This window comes from Rhineura floridana, chromosome 6, assembly GCF_030035675.1.
Source record: "Rhineura floridana isolate rRhiFlo1 chromosome 6, rRhiFlo1.hap2, whole genome shotgun sequence".
In the NCBI taxonomy this organism is placed as follows: domain Eukaryota; kingdom Metazoa; phylum Chordata; class Lepidosauria; order Squamata; family Rhineuridae; genus Rhineura; species Rhineura floridana.
In genome coordinates this window covers 5,234,103-5,255,122 of record NC_084485.1, presented here as the reverse complement: position 1 = coordinate 5,255,122, position 21,020 = coordinate 5,234,103, and the positions used below count along the sequence as shown (strand labels likewise).

The following is a 21,020-nucleotide window of genomic DNA, read 5'->3' as shown; positions in this document are numbered from 1 at the left end:
CTTGGCAAAGTTACTTTTTTGAACCACAACTCCCATCAGCCTAATCCAGTGGCCATGCTGGCTGGGGCTGATGGGAGTTGTAGTTTTAAAAAGTAACTTTTCCAAGCTCTGCTGGGGTCTGCCTTCAAGTTCTGCTCTCATTCCGAGAGAGGTGGGCATCATACTGTTGAATGCACCCCATGAGTTGACAGTCCTCCCTCCTCTTTCCTTCTAGGGTCAGTTCTTTGTTTTGGGAGAGCCCCACAGAAAGCCCTTCCTGCCCGCACCCTTCCTCCTCCCCAACCAATCAGACTCCATGATCCTCCTGGGGATCTCTGAATCCGTTGCCAACTCGGCTGCATTTGTGTACTACACCGCCGGGGCGCTAAGGATGAACTACAAAGACAGCATGGTAAGGCCGTGTGGATGTAGGGAGGGCCCACGCAGCACATGCCATGGAGCGCATGTTCAAGGTTCCAGGTTCAAATCCTGACCTTTCCAGCTGACAGGTTATGAGGTTGAAAAGACTCCTGTCAGAATCCTTGGAGAGCAGCTGCTTGGGTAGACAATCATCATTTTCATATAATTTATTTATTTATATACTGCCCCATAGCCGAAGCTCTCTGGGCAGTTTACAATAACTAAAAACATTAAAAACAAATATGCAAATTTAAAAACACATCTTTTAAAAACAATTTAAAACACAATTTAAAAACAATTCCCATGTAGGAAAAGGAAAACGATTTGTGTGCTTCAGTTAATATATACATATCTATAATGCCACACTTGTAGTTACTGTACACATATTACCTCCCCCCCACACACACAGGCAGAGTCCTGATATATATGCAACTGTTTTAACTGTTGTTATAGATGCAACTGTTCAATATATGTTTTTATTGTATTGTGAAATTGCATCAAGATGTGTCATAGGGAAATTCATAGATGAAAATTAACAATTTTATTTACATTTGTACCCCACCTTCCTTTCGTCAAGGAACCCAAGGCGACATACATGTGATTCCCAGACAGTCTCCCACCCATGCACTGATCAGGCTCAGACCTGCTTAGCTTCAGCAAGGTGGTGGCGTCATGTACCTTCAGACCGTATGCTAAGACCACAGTAATCACTCTTATTTATTTATTTTATTTATTTATTTATTAAATTTATATACCGCCCGACTAGCAATAGCTCTCTGGGCGGTGAACATAAAACAGCATAAAAATACAATAAATAACAAAACAATACTAAAATACAAGCAACAATCCAACACAGTAAACATTTTTAAAATTAAATCAGTGTAACTTAAAATGCTTCAGAGAATAGGAAGGTTTTGACCTGGCGCCGGAAGGAGAGCAGAGTCGGCGCCAGGCGTACTTCCTCGGGGAGCCTGTTCCATAGTTCGGGGGCCACCACTGAGAAGGCCCTAGATCTTGTCATCACCCTCCGGGCCTCCCTGTGAGTTGGAACCCGGAGGAGGGCCTTCGTAGCAGAACGTAGTGCACGGGCCGGTTCATATCGGAAGAGGCGTTCCGCAAGGTATCGTGGTCCCGCACCGTATAAGGCTTTATAGGTTAATACCAACACTTTGAATCTAGCCCGGAAACATATTGGCAACCAGTGCAAGCTGGCCAGAACAGGTGTTATATGCTCGGACCGCTTGGTCCTTGTCAGCAATCTGGCCGCCGTATTTTGCACTAGTTGTAGCTTCCGAACTGTCTTCAAAGGTAGCCCTACGTAAAGCGCATTACAGTAATCCAAACGTGAGGTTACCAGAGCATGTACCACTGATGTAAGGTCCTCTTTACTCAAATAGGGACGTAGCTGGGCTACCAACCGAAGTTGGTAAAACGCATTCCTAACCACCGAGGCTACATGAGCCTCAAGTGACAGGGAAGAGTCTAAAAAGACTCCCAGACTACGAACCCGGTCCTTTAGGGGGAGTGTAACCCCGTCCAGGACAGGGTATATATCCACCATCCAATCAGAGAACCCGTCCACCAACAGCATCTCAGTCTTGTCTGGATTGAGCTTCAGTTTGTTAACTCTCATCCAGTCCATTGTCGAGGCCAGGCAACGGTTCAGCAAATCGACAGCCTCACCTGAAGAAGATGAAAAGGAGAAGTAGAGCTGCGTGTCATCAGCATACTGATGACAACGCACTCCAAAACTCCTGATGACCTCTCCCAACGGCTTCATGTAGATATTAAAAAGCAGGGGGGACAAAACTGACCCCTGCGGGACCCCATATTGGAGAGCCCGCAGTGTCGAGCAATGTTCCCCAAGCACTACCTTCTGGAGACGACCCGCCAAGTAGGAGCGGAACCACTGCCAAGCAGTACCTCCAACTCCCAACTCCGCGAGCCTCTCCAGAAGGATACCATGGTCGATGGTATCAAAAGCCGCTGAGAGATCAAGGAGAATCAACAGAGTTACACTCCCTCTGTCTCTTTCCCGACATAGGTCATCGTACAGGGCGACCAAGGCTGTCTCAGTGCCAAAACCGGGCCTAAAACCCGATTGAAATGGATCTAGATAATCAGTTTCATCCAATAGCGCCTGGAGCTGGCCAGCAACCACCCGTTCCAAGACCTTGCCCAGGAATGGAACATTCGCCACTGGCCTGTAGCTGTTAAAATTGTCTGGGTCCAAGGAAGGCTTTTTCAGGAGTGGTCTCACCACTGCCTCTTTCAGACAGCCTGGGACCACTCCCTCTCGTAAAGAGGCATTTATCACTTCCTTGGCCCAGCTACCTGTTCCATTCCTACTAGTTTTTATCAGCCAGGAGGGGCAAGGATCCAGTACTGAAGTGGTTGCACGTACCTGTCCAAGCACCTTGTCCACGTCCTCGAGTTGAACCAACTGAAGCTCATCCAACAAAACAGGACAAGACTGTGCTCCGGACATCTCACTAGGATCTACTGCTATAACTTGAGAGTCTAGGTCCCGGCGGATACATGAGATCTTATTCTGGAAGTGATCGGCAAACTGATTACAGCGGGCCTCCGATGATTCCACCGTGTCCGGAGGGTTTGAATGGAGAAGCCCCCGGACAACTCGAAAGAGCTCCGCTGGGCGGCAAAGAGATGATTTAATAGTGGCAGCAAAATGATGTTTTTTAGCTTAGGTCCTGTACAGCTCCTAGGAAGCTTCCCTTAAACTGAATCAGAGCATTGGTCCATCAGGATTGTTTATAATGGCTTCCAGAGGCTCTCTGAGGTCTCACAAAGGAGGTCTTCCCCAATGCTACCTGGCGATGCCAGAGACTGAACTTGGGCCCATCTGCACACAATGCAGATGCTCTGTCATGAGAGGTGGCCCTTTCTCCCCTAACCTGGCAAAATGCAGAGACATGAGGGTGACTGCATCAACCAAGAGAAACCTTCTACCGCTTCCACCGAGCATGCAGGTAGACTAGAACAAGCAGCAGGGGTCATCATCTATCCCCCAGAACTTGCTGACAGTGACCTCAGTTCAGAATCACCTGTCCCTGGGTAGATATAGACTCTGAAAGGAACATCACTAGACCTTCCTAATGAATGCCTGACCCCAAATTCAGGGCTGCCAATCCAGAGTTCATAGCTGATTCAACAGAATCAACCCACCAGTTTTTTCTTCGGGATTCCTGACAGAGAGCCAAATGACAAAAGTGGTGGTTATTCGGTGGTGTCACAATGTACAGCTTTGGATCAGAACATGTACTCCTTGCGGTTTCTCTTGAGGGTTGGAAGTTGGTGGCCTGGCCCAGATGATACTAGAACTCATCTGAATGCTGGAGCAACTCTGCTGCTACAGAGCTGTCCATGGTGCTGTAGACGTTGGCCCTGGCCCTACCTTGTTGCGTGTGTCCTGTACTCTCCTTCCTGTGCTACCCACTGCCTGCCATTTCACCTGGTGCTGGTGCCCTGCCACTTGGCTGCTAATTCTCTAAAGTTTTGCTGAGCTGGAAAGTAACAATAAACTATTTGAGGTTATATCCCCAGGAGAACAGAAAAGAAAGGAAATTAAGGCAAACTTTTGACATTGTAATAAAAGTGTTCTTTTCTGCCTATCCTGGTCTTCAGCTTGGTGGGAAGGATATCTTTAAGATGGCACCTCTGTAATGATGAGCATAATTTCAGGCATAGCTCAGCAAGGCTTAGCTCCAGAGATCATTTCCATCAAAAGGGTTCAGTGCCTAGGGCATTTGGAATAGGAAGTACCTTTGAGCATGTGAAGAGTGCCCAGTCTCCACCACTAATTCCAGCCACCATGAATCTTGATAGGTGGCATAACAAGCTCTCATATATCTCATTTTAAAAATTAAGAACTCCCTAAGGGTGCTGTTAGCTCCCTGTGCTTAAAAGATTACTGAGAACAAATCCGATGAGTCTGCCTGGAAAGTGGGCTCCCACCATCAAACATTCATATGTGGTGTTGTTTCAGGTTCCAAGAAGTTTCCCTTTCCGCCTGAATACCAAGAATGTGGGTCTGTTCTTACCAGAGGTGAGTTTAGGCTTGTAAAGTTGGGGAAACCTTAGCGGTGGTGGTGGTGGTGGTGGGCGGGAATGGAGGAAAATGTTAGTTTTTCCCCAAGTCTCAAAAGAAAAACGGAAAACTTCTTATGAAATATTTTCTCTTATGATATATTCTCTCTTTAGGAATGATGGGTCAAACACTTTAAAAAAATAATTCCATGTTAAAAGTAATATCATTACAGCCAGACTACACCACTGCAGATCTTAGATCCAAGGTTCCAAGTCCATAATGTTAATGACGATAGCTTTGCTAATGCATTTGGGTAGATTAGTAAGCAAGCAATGTTCTTAGGACTTGATACTAGAAAAGTATACAGCTGCCTATAGTTTGGACGCTCTTTTGGGCATGGCTATGGACTTGCTTTGGGGTGTGTGACTATGGAGGCAGTTCTAATGAGCTCATGCACTTCAAATGTTACCACTGCACCACTGTGGATCAGTCTCTCTCAACCCTAACCTACCTCATAGGGTTGTTGTGAGTATAATGGAGGAATTTTGATTTGGTGTCGTGAGCTTCTTTAAAGGGCCATAACACATCAGTCAGGCTATCTGCTTTGCATGCAGAAGGTCCCTGTTCCATTCCTTGCACTTCTGAGGGTGGCAGAACTACCAAGAGGGACCCCATAACATGGAAGAAGGAGGTAGTTTTTCTGATATTTGGGGTCCAAGTCTTTTAGGCCTTTGAACACTAATGTGAACACCTTAAATTGGGCCCAGAATTGAACTGGCAACCAGTGCCATTCTTCTAAAACAAGGTTATATGAGTTCTAAATGGATACCAGACTGCGGACTAGTTGTCCTTTCTGAGTCATCTTCAAGGGCAGCCTTGTGTAGTCCTAGAGGCTACCAGAAGATGGAGTACAGTGGCCAAGTCATCTCTGTCCAAAAAGGCCTGTAGCTGAGAAACCAGCCCTTGTTGGAAATAGGCACTCCTAGCTATTGAGGCCACCTGAGCCTCCAGTGACAATGGTCGATCCAGGAGTGCCTCCAGTCTCCTTCCAGGGCAGTGCAAGCCCATCCAGAACAGGCTGTCTCCTCACCTCCTGGCCTCGAGAACTTGGAGCACGTAGCACCTCTGTCTTATCAGGGTTCAGCTTCAATTTCTTGGCTTGTGTTTAGCCCATCACCACTTCCAAGCAGTGCCAAGGGCATCATGTTGACCCTGCAAAAAAAACAAAAACGTGCATGCATTAAGAGCACCCACCCCATAATAAATGCCCATCTAGAAGCACCCCCAGATGCATCAAAAGCAGAGCTTGGAAAATTTACTTTTTTTGAACTACAACTCCCATCAGCCCAATCCAGTGGCCATGCTGGCTGGGGCTGATGGGAGTTGTAGTTCCAAAAAGTAACTTTTCCAAGCTCTGTTCATAAGTAAGCATTCATGCTATCTTCCTGCCTCTCCTTTATCCAGCTGAAGAAGAGGTTTCCGGATATGCCCATGGAGATCCACCTATCTGCCCGGAAGCAGCCACTGCTGACCTTCCAGCCTAGTGGTGTAGAGGCAACACTCTTTGGATCTGCTGAGGCATTTGTTGTTCTGCCAAATGCCAGCCTGGCCTCTGTATTCCGGATAAATATTGTAAGTGCCATCACAGAGGTATGGGGAAATGGAGATATTTTCCTTTTTCTGGAGTGGTGGGAGAGGCTTGAATATGGGCTGATGGGAGTTTTAGTCCAAAACATCTAGAGGGCACCAGGTCAGCAAAGGCTGGCCTAAAGCCACTAACAGAAGTGAGTCAGCAATTTTCCCAATCCTAGGTCATATTCTCAACCGTCTTACTTCGCCAGCAAATATCAAGGTAGAAGGCACCGAGGCACAAAATGCCTTGGGCGGGTTTGGAGACTTCAGTTGCAGTCTCGTAAGCTCCGGCATAGACTGCATACTCTCCTTTGTGGCTGCCGTTGCCAGTTTCTGAGAAGTAACACAACGTTCTCTGCAGACAGGGCAGAATTAACCTACGGAACTCTCTGCCACAAGGATGTAGTGATGGCCACTAGCCAAAAAGGCAATTAAAAGGGAATTATGGAAAGGGAGAGTATGAGTTCAACAGTTCATTCATCCATGGACAAGGAGAGGGTGATGCATGGCTATTTGTCATGTTTTATGCAACCTCCATGCTCAGAAGGACGCACACAAATTGGAACAGGTTCAGAGGAGGGCAACAAGGATGATCCCTATGAGGAGAGAATGAAAGAACTGGGCATGTTTAGCCTTGAGAAGAGAAGACTATGGGGAGATAGGATAGCACAGTTCAAGTACTTGAAAGGTTGCCATGCAGAGGAGGGCCAGGATCTCCTCTTGGTCGTCCCAGAGTGCAAGACATGGAATAATGGGCTCAAGTTATAGGAAGCCAGATTTTGACTCAACATCAGGAAAAACTTCCTAACTGTTAGAGTGGTACGACAATGGAGCCAATGGCCTAGGAAAGTGGTGGGCTCTCCAACCATGGAGGCATTCAAGAGGCAGCTGGACAGCCACCTGTCGTGGATGCTGTAATTTGGATTCCTGCATTGAGCAGGGGGTTGGACTTGATGGCCTTATAGGCCCCTTCCAACTCTCTACTATTCTATGATTTTATGGCTATGTTCTCCTTTTGGCCAACAGGACAGCAAACTCACAGGACAATTCTTTCTGAAGCCAGACAAGTCTGGGAAGCCTCTTGGCAAAGTCGGGGGCTCAGTGGCCCTGAAAAAGTGAGTATCTCTGATCTCTGATTCTGCGCCCTCCCTCTTACACCAGGGAACCACCTCATGTTTTCCAAGGGACATTGACTTCCACACTAGGTGATCACTGTAGGATTGCCGTGCATTGTTCATCCATGCAATGTATTATTGAAAATGAAATGGACTGCCTTCAAGTCGATCCCGACTGAATAGGGATCCCTGTGAATAGGGATTTCATGGTAAGCGGTATTCAGAGGGGGTTTCCCATCGCCTCCCTCCGAGGCTGAGAGGCAGTGACTGGCCCAAGGTCACCCAGTGGGGAATCGAACCCTGGTCTCCCAGGTCATAGTCCAGCACCTTAACCACTACACCACACTGGCTCTCTAATGTATTATTTCAACATATTAAAAACAAATAGATAATACCGTAAAAACAGCACGAAACAAACCCCATAAGAGCCACAGGAAACTTTGGTAGCACCCTATTAACAAAACAACACCAGCTCAGTCTATTAAATGTCTGGGGAGGAAAGGTAAGTCTTTACGTGGTACGGAAAAGATGTCAAGAAAGGCACTAGGTGGACCTCACTGGGGAGAGCAGTCCATGAAAGGGAGTTACAACTGAAGGGGCTGCCTTTGAAAACAGCTCGGAAGCTTAAATTAGTGCAGAGAGCGGCAGCTACAATGTTAACAGGAGCTGGCCTATGGGCCCATACAACTCCCCTTTTACAACAACTACACTGGCTGCTGATCTGCTTCCGAGCCCAATTCAAAGTGCTGGTTTTAACCTTTAAAGCCCTACACGGCTTGGGCCCTCTCTATTTGTCTGGGCGTATATCTTGCTATGAACCCTCCTGGCCCTTGAGGTCCTCTGCTGATCCTTCTCTTGTGATTCCCCCAACTTCTCAAGTACATCTAACGGGAACCAGAAATAAGGCCTTTTCTGTTATTGCCCCCAGACTTTGGAATTCTTTACTGATAGAGGTGCGGTCATCTCCTTCTCTTGTTATATTTCGTCGCCTGGTCAAGACGTTTCTTTTTCATCAAGCATTTAATTTGAGCGATATATAGGATGTTTTTATTGCTTGACAGGCTCTTGCTGCTGATATGCTTAGTTAATATTGTTTTTATCATGCTAATTTTAATTTTTATATGGGATTGTTCTTTGCTCTTTGCTTTTTGTTCGCCACTCTGAGTCTCTGGAGATAGAGCGGGTTATAAATGTTTTAAATAAATAAATAAATAAGTGAATGCAGTCATCAAACTGCCCTCCTCCTCTCTCTCCCTCCTCCCTCCCCAGTGTTTCCACCTCTGTGCAAACCTTGGAAAACCTGGCTGTTGTCTTTTTCTCGTTGAAATTTTATTTGATTTTTTTTTTTTCAATAATTTTTATTCAGATTTTCATAAAACATACAAGACGAAATCATAAAACATTCAAAGACAAAAAACAAAATCAAAAATATTTAAACAAAAAAAAAAGAAAAAAAAAGAAAAAAAAAAAACAAAAATAAAAAATAAAGAGTAAAATATTGACTTCCCATTTGTCAAAGATCAAATCAGTTATAAGTCTATAATATATAACAATCCTGTCTCTTAAGTCATATTATAAAATCACTTTCCTCCAGTAGTTATCTTACTTAATCATCAAATCTCATAAACATTACTTTATTCTTTCCACAAAAAGTCAAAGAGAGGTTTCAATTCTTTAAGAAATATATCTATCAATTTTTTTTTCCAGATAAGCATATCGATTAATCCATCTCATTACTAATTATGATAATCTTATTGTCATAACCATAGTCAAAATAAACATTTCAATTAATCCATCACATCAGAATCTGTTAGGTTCAGTAATTTCAGTAGCCATTGTTCTATTATCCCTATTAGTTCCATTTTCCATCTTCCATCTTCAGTAGTCTTGTTAAGTCCAGTAATTTCAGTATCCAATCTTCCATTATCAGTATTCCATAATAATCTTGCTGTCAAAGCCATAGTCATATAGTAAGAGTCTGATGGGAATTACCTCTATCCCAAATATTTTCTTGCCATCCATTCTGAATAGGTTGCTGAAATACTGCTGTAAAATCATATCTCTGTTCTTTTTTTCAAAATACACTGGGTCATCTCTTGAAAGTTTTTCCATTGTCACATGGCTGCAGTTAATTCCATAGATTTTCTCTATATTGGGCTCCATCAGATCAATCCAGTCCAGAAGATTATCCATGCCATTGATAACTTTATCTCTAGAATCTTCATTAATTTCTTCAGAGATAACATTGAGTTCCAAACAATAGATTTTATTTCTAAAGTCCATAGACTCCAAATCTTGTTCCTGTTCCACGTTTGTTCCAATCTCCGGGATCTCCTCTCTCACAGGGACCCCTGTTCCAGTCTCCAGGGTCTCCTCTCTCACAGGGACCCCTGTTCCAGTCTCCAGGGTCTCCTCTCTCACAAGGACCCCTATGTCTTTAATCTCCTGTGTCTCCAAACAATAGATTTTGTTTCTAAAGTCCATAGACTCCAAATCTTTTTCCTGTTCCACGTTTGTTCCAATCTCCGGGGTCTCCTCTCTCACAGGGACCCCTTCCAGGGTCACCTCTCTCACAGGGACCCCTATATCTTTAATCTCCTGCTTCATTTTACTCAATTCAATTTTCAGCTCCTTACAACCCTGTCGCAGGTTTTGTTTCGTTATCTCAATCTCATCCATTATTTTCTGAAACATAGTTATTTCCAGATTCTCAGCCACTTTCTTAATTGCCATTTTAAAAGAAAAATATAGGAAAACCACTTCTTATTTCAGCAACAATTGGGTTAATACTCCAAACTTGGTGACATCACAGTATAAACAGAGCAGACAGCCTTATCTCTCCATGCTTAAGTAAACAAAATGCAGTTCCCAGGATCGAAACAATTAATGGCGGTCGTCAGGAAACAGATTCGTCAAAATAAAATAGACCAAAAAGAGAGTAGTCTCAGACAATATAATATTCTTCAAAATAAAAATCTGGAATAGAAATCCCTCTTCTGTGTATATCTTTAGAATGCAAATCCAGGACAGCTTTTTGCAACAAAAACAGAGATAAGCTATTAATTAGTGAGTAGCAGAGAGAAGTTATGGCTCCCCAGTGAGATGTCAAAAACCGATCAATCTGGCAAATCTCTTTTAAACAGCAACAATTTAAGTCAAGTAAAAGAAAAATATAGAAAGAAGGGTGCTTGCCTGTTAGTGCGTTCTCTCTTAGAAGATAAGATGAACGTTCGCTTTATCAGATAGAGCTTGTTGTTGAAAATCCGTCCCACCTTCGTCGGCTGGACCTCGTCCCATAAATTAATGAGATCTGGTCGTCCCAACAAAAATAGGCTTTGAGGTTAATCTCTTCGTTTCTCCCTACCCGGGAGAAGTTTAATCAGTCAAAAAAAAAAAAATCTGACTGATATATCTGAATAAGCTTCTTTTGAGGCAGGAGCCCGTCTCAAAAGCAGGCACAGGCTAAGTCACCCTTCCCGGAAGTCGTTGAAATTTTATTTGAAATGTTTTGTTCTTCTTTTACTGTCTGTTGTTGAGCTGTGTTTTGTATTTTAATATGTATTTTGTATTTTCCTTTTACGTGTGTTTAATTGTGGTAGTCTATGGCTCTGAGCAGTAAAGGTTCATTTCATTTCTTGTTGAGAGAATGGAAGAGGAGTGCTTTCTTCACAAGTGTAGATTCCTCTAGTGTTGTTTTGATGTGTGCAGGGAGGTTTGGGAAGGCTGAGCTCCGTCGCCACAGGCCCTCCTCCCCTCCTTGCCTGCGTGCGCCGGCATTCTCCTCAGCATCATTCTAGCACAAAAATGCACATGTGAAAAAGCACAACTGCCCTTGAGTGTAGGTGCAGGAGAAAGTGGGATTGCAGCCTTTGGAGAGCGAACCCCCTATTTAGAAGCTCTCTTGGTGTTATGCTTTCCTTTTTGCCAGGTCTTCAGGGAACGTCTGCAGCTCAGCGGCAGAGCACATGCTTTGCTTGCAGAAGGTTCGATCCTTGGCATGTCCAGGTAGCTCTGCCTGAAAATGGAGAGCTGCTATCAGTCAGTGTAGACAGTACTGAGCTAGGCTAAGGCAGCTTGCTTTGTTCCTGAGAGCATAAACTGGCCCCAACTCAGCGCTTCCCCTCTCTCTGTGTATCCAACAGCTTTCACCTGTCCCAGGATCGGCCAAAGATCGGTGAGATCAAGGTGAGTGGAGGTGATGCAACTCATAGGGAGGAATTAACAGGGTGGGCCTGGAATCTGGGAACTGGGGTTATGGGCCCTGTTGTAAAATGCACCCAATTGTGTGCTGCTCCTACCTTCTTCAGTGCGTGTATTCCCAAAGAGATGCTGAACTTGGCTTTGAGATGTACCGCATCAGACTGTGGGTGAGGCTTACTTAATTAATGCTTCTCCACACACAGAGAGTCTGATTAGCATTGCTTTTTTTCCCTTGACAAGCAGGATTTCTTTGTGCAGGGAGGTTTATTTTATTTTTTGTATGAAGAAGTAGTGGGCAGTTACGTGATCCTCCTCCGGCAGTCTGAAACAGCACTGGCCACGAGTGGAGCTGCCCACCTCAAGGGGGAACTAGGCCAAGAGTCCCACTCTGCTAAGAAAAAGACTGTCAGAACTGGGGGACATCAATGTGGTGTTGTTGGTGTAGAAACTCCCAGCAGACTCTAAAAAGCCCAACATGGTTGTTATTCTGAAGGCAAAGTGGAACTTAATGCTGCGTGCCCACAGGGCAGGGCACCTTCACCTGGGCTAGTTGTGCAGTTACTTTGTGTGGTTTTGCCTGGCTAGGATGTGCCCTGAGCTCTGATAAGGCCTTTTCCTTGCTTGGATGGTGAATAGAGAGGGGTGTGCGAGGGTGCGTAGAAACTAGCCCACTGCACAAAGCTATTTGGTGCCCCACCCACTTTTGCCTCTGGCCCCGCCCACCTCTGGCACGTGGCCCTTGGACGGGTGCCAAGAAGGGAATGCGGCCCTCAGGCTCCATTTGCCCCCTCTAGTGCTTTTTACTTTGCTTCTTCCACGTTATTCCTACTCGAACCGTCTGTCTTTGTCCCGTGCAGGTGACGGGTTTGGAGGAGCTGCTGCATGTGGCCGGGCGACTGGCAGTGTCAAGGTTCAACAGTGAGTCCGGAATAGTTCCCTCCCTTCCCCCCTTTCCCATTTTTACTCACTCCACCAGAGCTTGGAAAAGTTACTTTTTGGAACTACAACTCCCATCAGCCCCAGCCAGCATGGCCACTGGATTGGGCTGATGGGAGTTGTAGTTCAAAAAAATAACTTTTCCAAGCTCTGCTCCACCCTTTCTGCCTCTGCTGGGGCCTGTAGTCATCTCTTCCTCTGCATCATCCTGCTTTATTTAGCTCAGTGGTAGAACATCTGCTTTGCGTGCCAAAGGTCCCAATAGCATCTCCTGTCTGAAACTGGGGAGAGCTGCTGCCAGCCAGTGTCGACAGTACTGAGCTAGATGGACCAATGGCCTGACTTGGAATAAGGAATCTTCCTGTGTTCCTGTATTCTCCCCTCAGGCATTCTACTGGCTTTAAAACGGATCCTGAAAACCTTTAAAATTTTCACTGTGCTTTTTAATATGGGATGAGGGTGTTCTTAATGTTAGGAACATACTTAGGAAGTGGGCCTCCCATTGAGTCAGACCATTGGTGCATCTAGCCCAGTATTGTCTACACTGATTGGCAGCAGCTGTCCAGGATTTCAGGCAGGGGTCTCTCTCAGCCCTGCCTGGAGATGCCATTGGGGATTGCACTTGGGACCTTCTGCATGGAAGGCAGGTGTCCTTTGCCATTAATATTGCAATGTTTTATATGTTGGTAATGTTTTCTTTTATGAACCCCTTAGAGACTGCTTATACTAAGGTATAGAAGCTATATAAAGAGGATTAAAATATATTGTGGTATATATGTATGTATTTTAAAGATTTCTTAGCAGCCCTTCACTATAAGGTTCTAGGGCAAGTTCCATCAATTGAATATACAATTATAAAACCAGATAATGTCTGCTAGCCACAATGGCTGTGTTCTCTCTCCAAGGATGGAGGCAGGATGCTTCTAAATACCAGTTGCTGGAGACCACAGGAGGGGAGAGTGCTCTTGCACTCAGGTCCTGCCTGCAGGCTTTAGGGTTGCCAGGTTCATGGCCTGAGACTGATCCTGTATCTTTAGGAGGAGAGAAAGTCAGCCAAGTGCAGGTATTCTTGCAACATTGTAATGGGAAAAAACACAAGGTGGAATTCTCCCTTCCCCCTGCACAACTTTTAAAGATGCAGAAGACCTCTTGGAGGTCGGGCCTGGCAACCATTGGGGTATCTGGTTGGCCACTGTGATAACAGGATGCTGGCCTTGATGGGCCACTGGCCTGACCCAGTAGCCCGGCTCTTATGTCCTTATAAAACCATTACAATTTTAAAAACACACAAAACAATTCCAAATGGAACAGAATAGTATAAATTTAGCAAAAGTGGTGGGCATGACTGTGCTCCGTATTCGGCCAAGACCCAAGCCAAATCAGCCCTCTGTGGAGGTATTTGGGCCTTGGTCAGGATGAGAAAGCCCCAGATCACTATGGGTGGCCCAGAGTAATCTGGGGCTATCAGGGGTAGGACGCAGGGCAGAAAGAAGAGGCAGACACACGTAGGAAGGAGAGAAACTTGGCAATGAGTCACCTCTTCCCAGGAGAAGGTCAGTGCCTGCCTTTCCCGCCCACCCTCTCCTCCTTCCTGCCAGGCCTCCCTGAGCCCTGCGCTCCAGATCCCGTTTGCAGTGGTCTTCCCTGCATGCAGTGAAACTGCTCACAAAGGAGTAGCACCCCACAGTAGAGAATCCTCTTGCTTTCCAGCTGATAGGTGGGAGGCTTCATCCTGCATGGTGCCGGTCACTGCTCATTCGCAGGTGCATGCAGAGACATTCCTCACAAAGCAGCAGTGACCGGCAACACTCAGGATGGAGTTGTCCTGCTTAGTAACAGCTGGTAAATAAAATGATTCCATCCTGTGCTGGTTGCACCTGCCTGCTTTTGGTCAGGGGATGGAGGGACTCCCCTTAAATAACTTTGGGGATGGATTTGAGGTTGAGTGGGTGGTCCCACCTTTGGGACAGGGCAGATTGGCCCTCCTTGGCCCACAAGTTGGGGCCACGGGGAGGATAGAGGCCTAGTTGTGGTTTCCACAAAACAAAATACTTTATCTGTCAAAGGTATTTCTGATACTTTGTGTTTTCTTATTTTGAGATCAGCCATCTTGGGCAGGTTTTGCCCTGAAAGGCCGCATGTTAAACTTTGAAACAAATAAATCCTTTTGCATTTCTTTAGAGCACCTGAAGAAAGGGATTGCTCTGCCCAACGTCTACGGTTCCAGTCTAGTGAACCCCACAGTCACAATGAACAAGGTCAGTGCTTAATGACACAGGTGTGGCAGCGTCACCTTGCGCTGCTGGCTGGGGTTGATGGGAATTGTAGTCCAAAGCACCTGCAGGGCACCAGGTTGACAAAGGCAGCTGTAAACTATACTCTGAGGTGGTGGTAAAGCTCTACATTTTGCACATGCCCAGAAGCATTCCCCACAGGGCCAGAAGTGCAGAGGAAAATGTTCTCACGCAGACATTCTGTCTTCTGCAGTTCTTGGTCCCCAGTGTCCAAAGGTCCCTGGGCTGTTTGCCCCCTTCTTGCCAGAAGTGCCTCACTTCTCCCGCCCCCGATCCTGCGTTAGGTTTTTCAGGGGCAAATGTTCCAAGTGCTGTATGAAAATTCACGACTGGAACAACAATAACAAAAGGATGCTTCTATTACAGATGTTGAAAGCACAAATACCACGCAGGAGCAAGCTATTTGGACAGGGCTATTTGGACAGGGCCAATGTCAAGGGTTTTATTTATTATTTATTATTTGATTTATATCCCGCCCTTCCTCCCAGCAGGAGCCCAGGGTGGCAAACAGAAGCGCTAAAAACACTTTGAAACATCATAAAAACAGACCTTAAAATACATTAAAACAAAACAACATTAAAAACATTTTTTTAAAAAACCTTTAATTTATTTATTTTATTTATTTATTTAATTACATTTCTAGACCGCCCTATAGCAGAAAGCTCTCAGGGCGGTGTTGTAAAAAGGGTTAAAACATTATTTAAAAAAACATACTAAAAAGCAATTCTAACAGATGCAGACTGGGATAGGTCTCAACTTAAAAGACTTGTTGAAAGAGGAAAGTCTTCAAAATGGAAATGGGCTGCCTTCAAGTCGATCCCGACTTATGGCTACCCTATGAAGAGGGTTTTCATGGTAAGCAGTATTCAGAGGGGGTTTACTATTGCCTCCCACTGAGGCTAGTCCTCCCCAGCTGGCTAGAGCCTGCTCAGCTTGCCACTGCTGCACAAGCCAGCCCCTTCCTTGTCCGCAACTGCCAGCTGGGGGGCAACTGGGCTCCTTGGGACACTGCAGCTTGCCCACGGCTGCACAGGTGGCAGGGCACGTCACCCTTGAGCACTCGCTATGGGGGTGATCTTTAGCTGGCCCTTGACACCCAGGAGACACAAGTGGGGATTTGAACTCACAGACTCTGGACTACCAGCCAGGCTCTCCTGTCCACTGTGCTATACCAGCTCTTAAAGTGTTCAAAAGGCGCCAAAAAGATAGCAGAGATGGCGCCTGCCTAATATTTAAGGGGAGGGAATTCCACAGGGTAGGAGTCGCCACACTAAAGATTCGTTTCCTATATTGTGCAGAAGGGTTGGCATAGTCGGGTATCTGTGGGGGGCCTCCATCTCAGTCAGGGGCCACTGAACGGACCCTCCTGGACCTGCCCCTCCTCTTCACCATTGGAACCTGCTGATTCACCTGCAACTCAGTCCAACCCAGACAATAGCGAATCATAGAAACATAGGAGGCTGCCTTATACCAGGCGAGATCATTGGTCCATCTTGCTCACGGTTGTCCACACTGACTGGCAGCAGCTCTGCAGACAGTGGTTCAGGCGGGAGTCTCTCCCAGCCCTGCCTGGCAATGCCAGGGATTGAACCCAGGACCTTTGGCATGCAAGGCAGATGTTCTGCCACTGAGCTGCGGCCCTTCCCTATCAGGAGCAGCCGATGCCATAGCCTGCTTGCTCATTGCCGCTAAGGACGCCGTGATGGTGGCAATGATGAAGAAGGGGATGTTCAGTGGGAACAACCGGCGATAATGGCAGTGAGGAGCAAAGCTCTCTGGGAGGGAGTCTGGCCCAGGCGACCTCCACAACCTGGAGCCAGTCCTGGTGGTGGGTCAGGATCCCCGTCCCAGGTAGAGTGCCAAGCAGGGATTTTAGTTCAAGACTGGTTTTGTTATCTGTCCTCTGGACAGAACAGGGTGTCCTGGCCAAGGAAGTGGTAGAGTGTTCAGCCCCTGTAGTCCAGAAAGGGCCCCTGTTTTCCCCAGAGCTGAGAAAGCACAGCTCAGATTAGATAATAAAATAATAATTTTATTTTTATTTATTTATCTATTTTAATTTATTTATACCCCGCCTTATGGCCAAAAGGCCCTCAAGGCGGCTTACAAGAAAAACACGAATACAGGAATACATCCATAAAACAATACAATTTACAAAATTAAATAACAAATAACATTATTTTTAAAAAGCGATTACAAAACTTCCAATGAAAATACAGCGTGCAGCTTTGCGCAACAGATGTTGATGATTGTTCCTCACAATGAGACGAAGAGAAGAAAGCCATGCTGTTTCCAGTTCATAACTTGACCTGATTGATCTGAGGCAGGTCTCGGGTGTTCAAGGGCAGTTTGAGAAGGCTGTGAATGTCACAAGGTGAAAATGTCAAAGGCACGGATTGGGTGGCGCCACGATTCTGCTGCAGGAGTCGAGCGGGCTTCTTTGATGGCTCTCTTTGGTCATGCTCTGGCCAGGCCAGGCTTCTGTGTAATCAGGCCAACTGGAAGGCAGGACTCTCACCAAGAAGGGCCTTACCTCTGTGGTAGAGCCACCTACCTTAACCGCAGAAGGTCCCAGGTCCAATCTGGGACTCGATGGCAAAGCTGTCTAGGGAGATGAGAGGTGGCCCAGAATCTGAACGTCGTGTTTTGTCTCTGCAGGGATATATGCTAATCGCAACAGACCTTGTCTACCAGCCTCATGCCGCCGTATAGTCATGCTGGGCTCCAGAAGGAAGAGGCAAAGAAAGGCACCTGTGCCCTCCTTCCACCTGGCCACACCCAACGGGCTTGCCTTTGGAGCAGAATGCACACCAAAACGACGACCCTGCAGCCTTTGGGGTCATCATCCCGGGCAGTGGTTACATGACCGATTGTGGGGGAGCAAGGACAGTGGGTGCTTCTTAGGCCTCTCCAGGTGGTGTCAGGTTTGTGCAGGGACGAGGCCCTGTAGGGCCAGCCCAAAACATTTTGCATCTCGCACCATTCCATTCCATGTACAGGGTGCTGAGAGGGCGTAAGGAGAGCCCTGTTCCCCTCCCAGAGCTACCGGTCCCAGAGGCGTTTAACAACCAATCCCTCTTCCCAGGGAACTCTGGGGATTGCAGTGCTGCGAGGGGAACAGGGGGCCTCCTAACAGCTCTAAGTAGCACCCTTCACAAACTACACTTCCCAGGATTCTTTGGGGGGAAGCCAGGACTGTTTCAAGTGGGATCAAAGCGCTTTAAATGAACGGAGCAGATGTGGCCAGAGCTCACCTGAAAACTCTCCTGTGTGGACAAACGTCCTTTAAAAGCGCACACAGAAAAACTGGATCTGTGCGGCCCACGGGCACGTTATCACTCTGGTGTCAGTCCTATCCTTTTTTATAGTGGACTGGCTGTACCAGGCCAGCAGAGCGCTTTAATCTACCTTAATTGCCCAAACCTAAATTCCTTGCTATGTGCTTGAATGCCTCCCACAAAACACTGACTGTCTGGAGGCCCCCTCAGTCTCTTCCCAAATTTCTGTTCCTTTTTTGCTCCTGGGCCCAAATGACTGCTCTGTCATTGTTTTGTTTTCCCCTCCTCTCTTTGCTCCTGCTCCACTCTCCTTTCCTTCTCCTCCCTTCGCCCTGTCATACAGGTGAAGCCCCATCCCTTTGTCTTTTCCTCTTCCCCCCCCCTCCAATCCTGGCATGCATGGGGAGCCCTGAGGGAATTCGCGTGGGACCACCTTGCTGCACACGCACCCGCTCGAGGGCTTTGCTCTGTAGAAGTGGCCCTGCTAGAGGTGCCGCTTAATACTCCTTCCGCACTTGCAAAAAATCGTTCTTTTAGTGTGTGGCAGCACCTACTCTTCGGAACTCCCTGCCTATTGACGTCAGGCAGGCGCCTTCGCTGTATTTTGTTTTGGCGCCTGCTTAAAACTTTTTTCTTTAGGCAAGCTTATCCAGGCACACAGGTGTTGATGTGTTTTAAGCTTTTTAGTCTGTTGCTGGTTTGTTTTTTAAATGTTTTCAATTTCAGTTACACGGCTTGGGACCACAATACCTGATGGAACGCCTCTCCTGACATGAACCCACTCGTACACTATGCTCAACATCCAAGGCCCTCTTCTGGGTGCCTACTCCGAGGCAAGCTGGGAGGATGGCAACAAAGGAGAGGGCCCTCTCAGTGGTGGCCCCCAAATTATGGAATGATCTTCCTGGTGAGGTGTGCCTGGCGCCAGCACTGTTATCTTTTTGGCGCTAGGTCAAGACTTTCCTCTTCTCCCAGACATTTTAGCTTGTGTTTTTAAATGGCTTTTTAAAAATGTTTTTTTTTAATTTGTATATTTGTTTTTAATTGTTGTAAACCACCCAGAGTGCTTTGGCTATGGGACTGTATATACATTAGATAAATAAATAATACTTTTTAACTGTTTTATTGGTAATTTTGTAAATCACTTGAAGTTTGTTTTTACAATCAAGTGGTACATAAATTTTGTTAAATGGCAAGTAAAACATTCTCTCCTGTGGTCAGCACAAAAGGGGGCGGAGGCCTTAGTAGGCAACATGGACAATTAGCAAGAAGAAACTGGGACAGCGTCTTGCCAGGGGGTGTGTGTGTGCAGAGGGCAGAGAGTTTGGCAGGCAACTCGATAGGGCTTTGTGGGTGCCCGTGCGTTCATGGGCACCACACTGAAGGACTAAGGGCCTGACTTGGGTATAATGCATCATCCTCTACTTCATGCACAAGGCTCCAGGCTTAATTCTCAGCATTAACAGGTGAGAATCTCAGACAGAAGTGCCAGAGAAGAGCATGTAGTAAATGCTGCATGAGGGGCCTTTCCTTGGGTTTGGAATCCGAGGCGAGATTCAAACCCAGCTCACACATGGGATTGCACTGGGGCTCTTTCTTCTGAAAATGCACATTGACTGATCCTGAAGCAAGCACCTTGGTAGACCCAGCTGGCATATCACTTTGTCAAATACTGGGGGTTCTATATATAGTTAGGTTGGTGAGACACACACAGGAGCACTGAGCAAGCAAAAAGTTGGCAACTCAAGCAGACGGGAGTCAAGCCAGATTTCCCTTCTGTGCCTACAACTCGCCCTGCTTAATTTCCCCTGAGCCCCTCCGAGGCCTCTTCCCCCCCCTCCTCCTTCCCCTCAGCCACCTTGTCCTTTTGTGACTGCAAAGGCAGTCAGTAGCCATCGGCAACAGCTGGGGAAGATTCAGGACACCCTCCTCCAGAGTGACAATTGTGGGGACATCTCAGCAATTACTTATTATTTCATTGTTGAAATATTTATAGCCTACCCTTCACGCACAAACATATCAAGCAGGGGCACACCATAAAATTTAGGTATTTGATCTCTCATTGTCTGTCTTGGAAGAAAAAGACACAATGGACACTCCAGTTGTATTTAACAGACATTTATTGAGAAATAAAAGCTGGCTTGTTGAAGCCCTGCCGTTCTCTTCATTCCTTTCACGGGGTGTCTCAAGAAAACCTCTCTGGCTTCAGGCATCCCTGGAAGGAAAAAGCCACAGGAGCCATGAGTCGGATGGCTACTATCCGACAGCCTCACCCCGGCACTTCCTCCGGCTTCCGCCTGGCGACTTCCACAGGCTTCATCTACTCATGAATATCCACCCGTTTCCTTTCACACGTCACTTTCATGCCCTTGCACACACCACTCGCCTCAACCACATCTGAAACCCCACTCGCCCCCCCACACACACGCCCGGCCAACATCTGTGAAGAACGCCAGCGGACACATCTGCTCCTCTCCCACTCGCCGTGCATTCACATCCGTGTCCCGGCTTCACCCACAAATATTCACCGGCTCCTGTCAAGGGGCTTCCAAAGGTGAATTTTAACCATGAATGTCTTTTCAATACAACTACCTGCCGTGTCCATTGTATCTTTTATTCAAAGACAGATAATGAGAGATCAAATGAATCACTGCTAAGTTGCCCTGCCCCCACAATTGCCAGGCCATAGGGAGGTGATGCTCCTGCTGTTTCCATTGGCTGCAGTCCACTTGGGGTGTCACAAAAGCCCCTGGTGACTGAGGGGAAAGAAATTAATAGTGACGGGTTCCCCCACCTGAGCTGACATATTTACAATAAGGTGTTCCTTGGCCTACTTGAGATCCTTCCAACTGTCAATGCTGATGGTTGAGCCTGGGGACTTGTGCACAGGGTGTCAGATGCTGCCTCTCATACCACAACTCCCATCAGCCTCAGCCAGCATTGCCAATCCTCAGGAATGAAGGGAATTGTGGTCCAACAACTCCTGGTGGCCCACTAGTTGGGAAAGGCTGCGAGTCTAAGCAGTTTACAGTGTTATAAAAAAATCAAACAAAATTACACATCTAAAACAATACAAAACATCTGGAAAAAAATCGTCTTAAACATTAACATTAAACATCAT

General features: G+C 46.5%; 1 protein-coding gene across 1 annotated transcript in view; it reads left to right on the top strand.

Annotated features, from left to right (window-relative positions):
• Positions 1-16,377, top strand: part of LOC133386493 (bactericidal permeability-increasing protein-like) — a 55,198-nt gene extending 38,821 nt beyond the window's left edge. Inside the window, exons 10-17 of the mRNA XM_061630149.1 lie at positions 215-391; positions 4,406-4,465; positions 5,912-6,079; positions 7,106-7,194; positions 11,337-11,379; positions 11,502-11,561; positions 12,252-12,312; positions 16,277-16,377. Coding sequence (XP_061486133.1) covers positions 215-391; positions 4,406-4,465; positions 5,912-6,079; positions 7,106-7,194; positions 11,337-11,379; positions 11,502-11,561; positions 12,252-12,312; positions 16,277-16,377 — 759 coding nt within the window. The remainder of the gene's footprint in view (positions 1-214; positions 392-4,405; positions 4,466-5,911; positions 6,080-7,105; positions 7,195-11,336; positions 11,380-11,501; positions 11,562-12,251; positions 12,313-16,276) is intronic.
• The last annotated feature ends 4,643 nt before the right edge of the window (positions 16,378-21,020 follow it).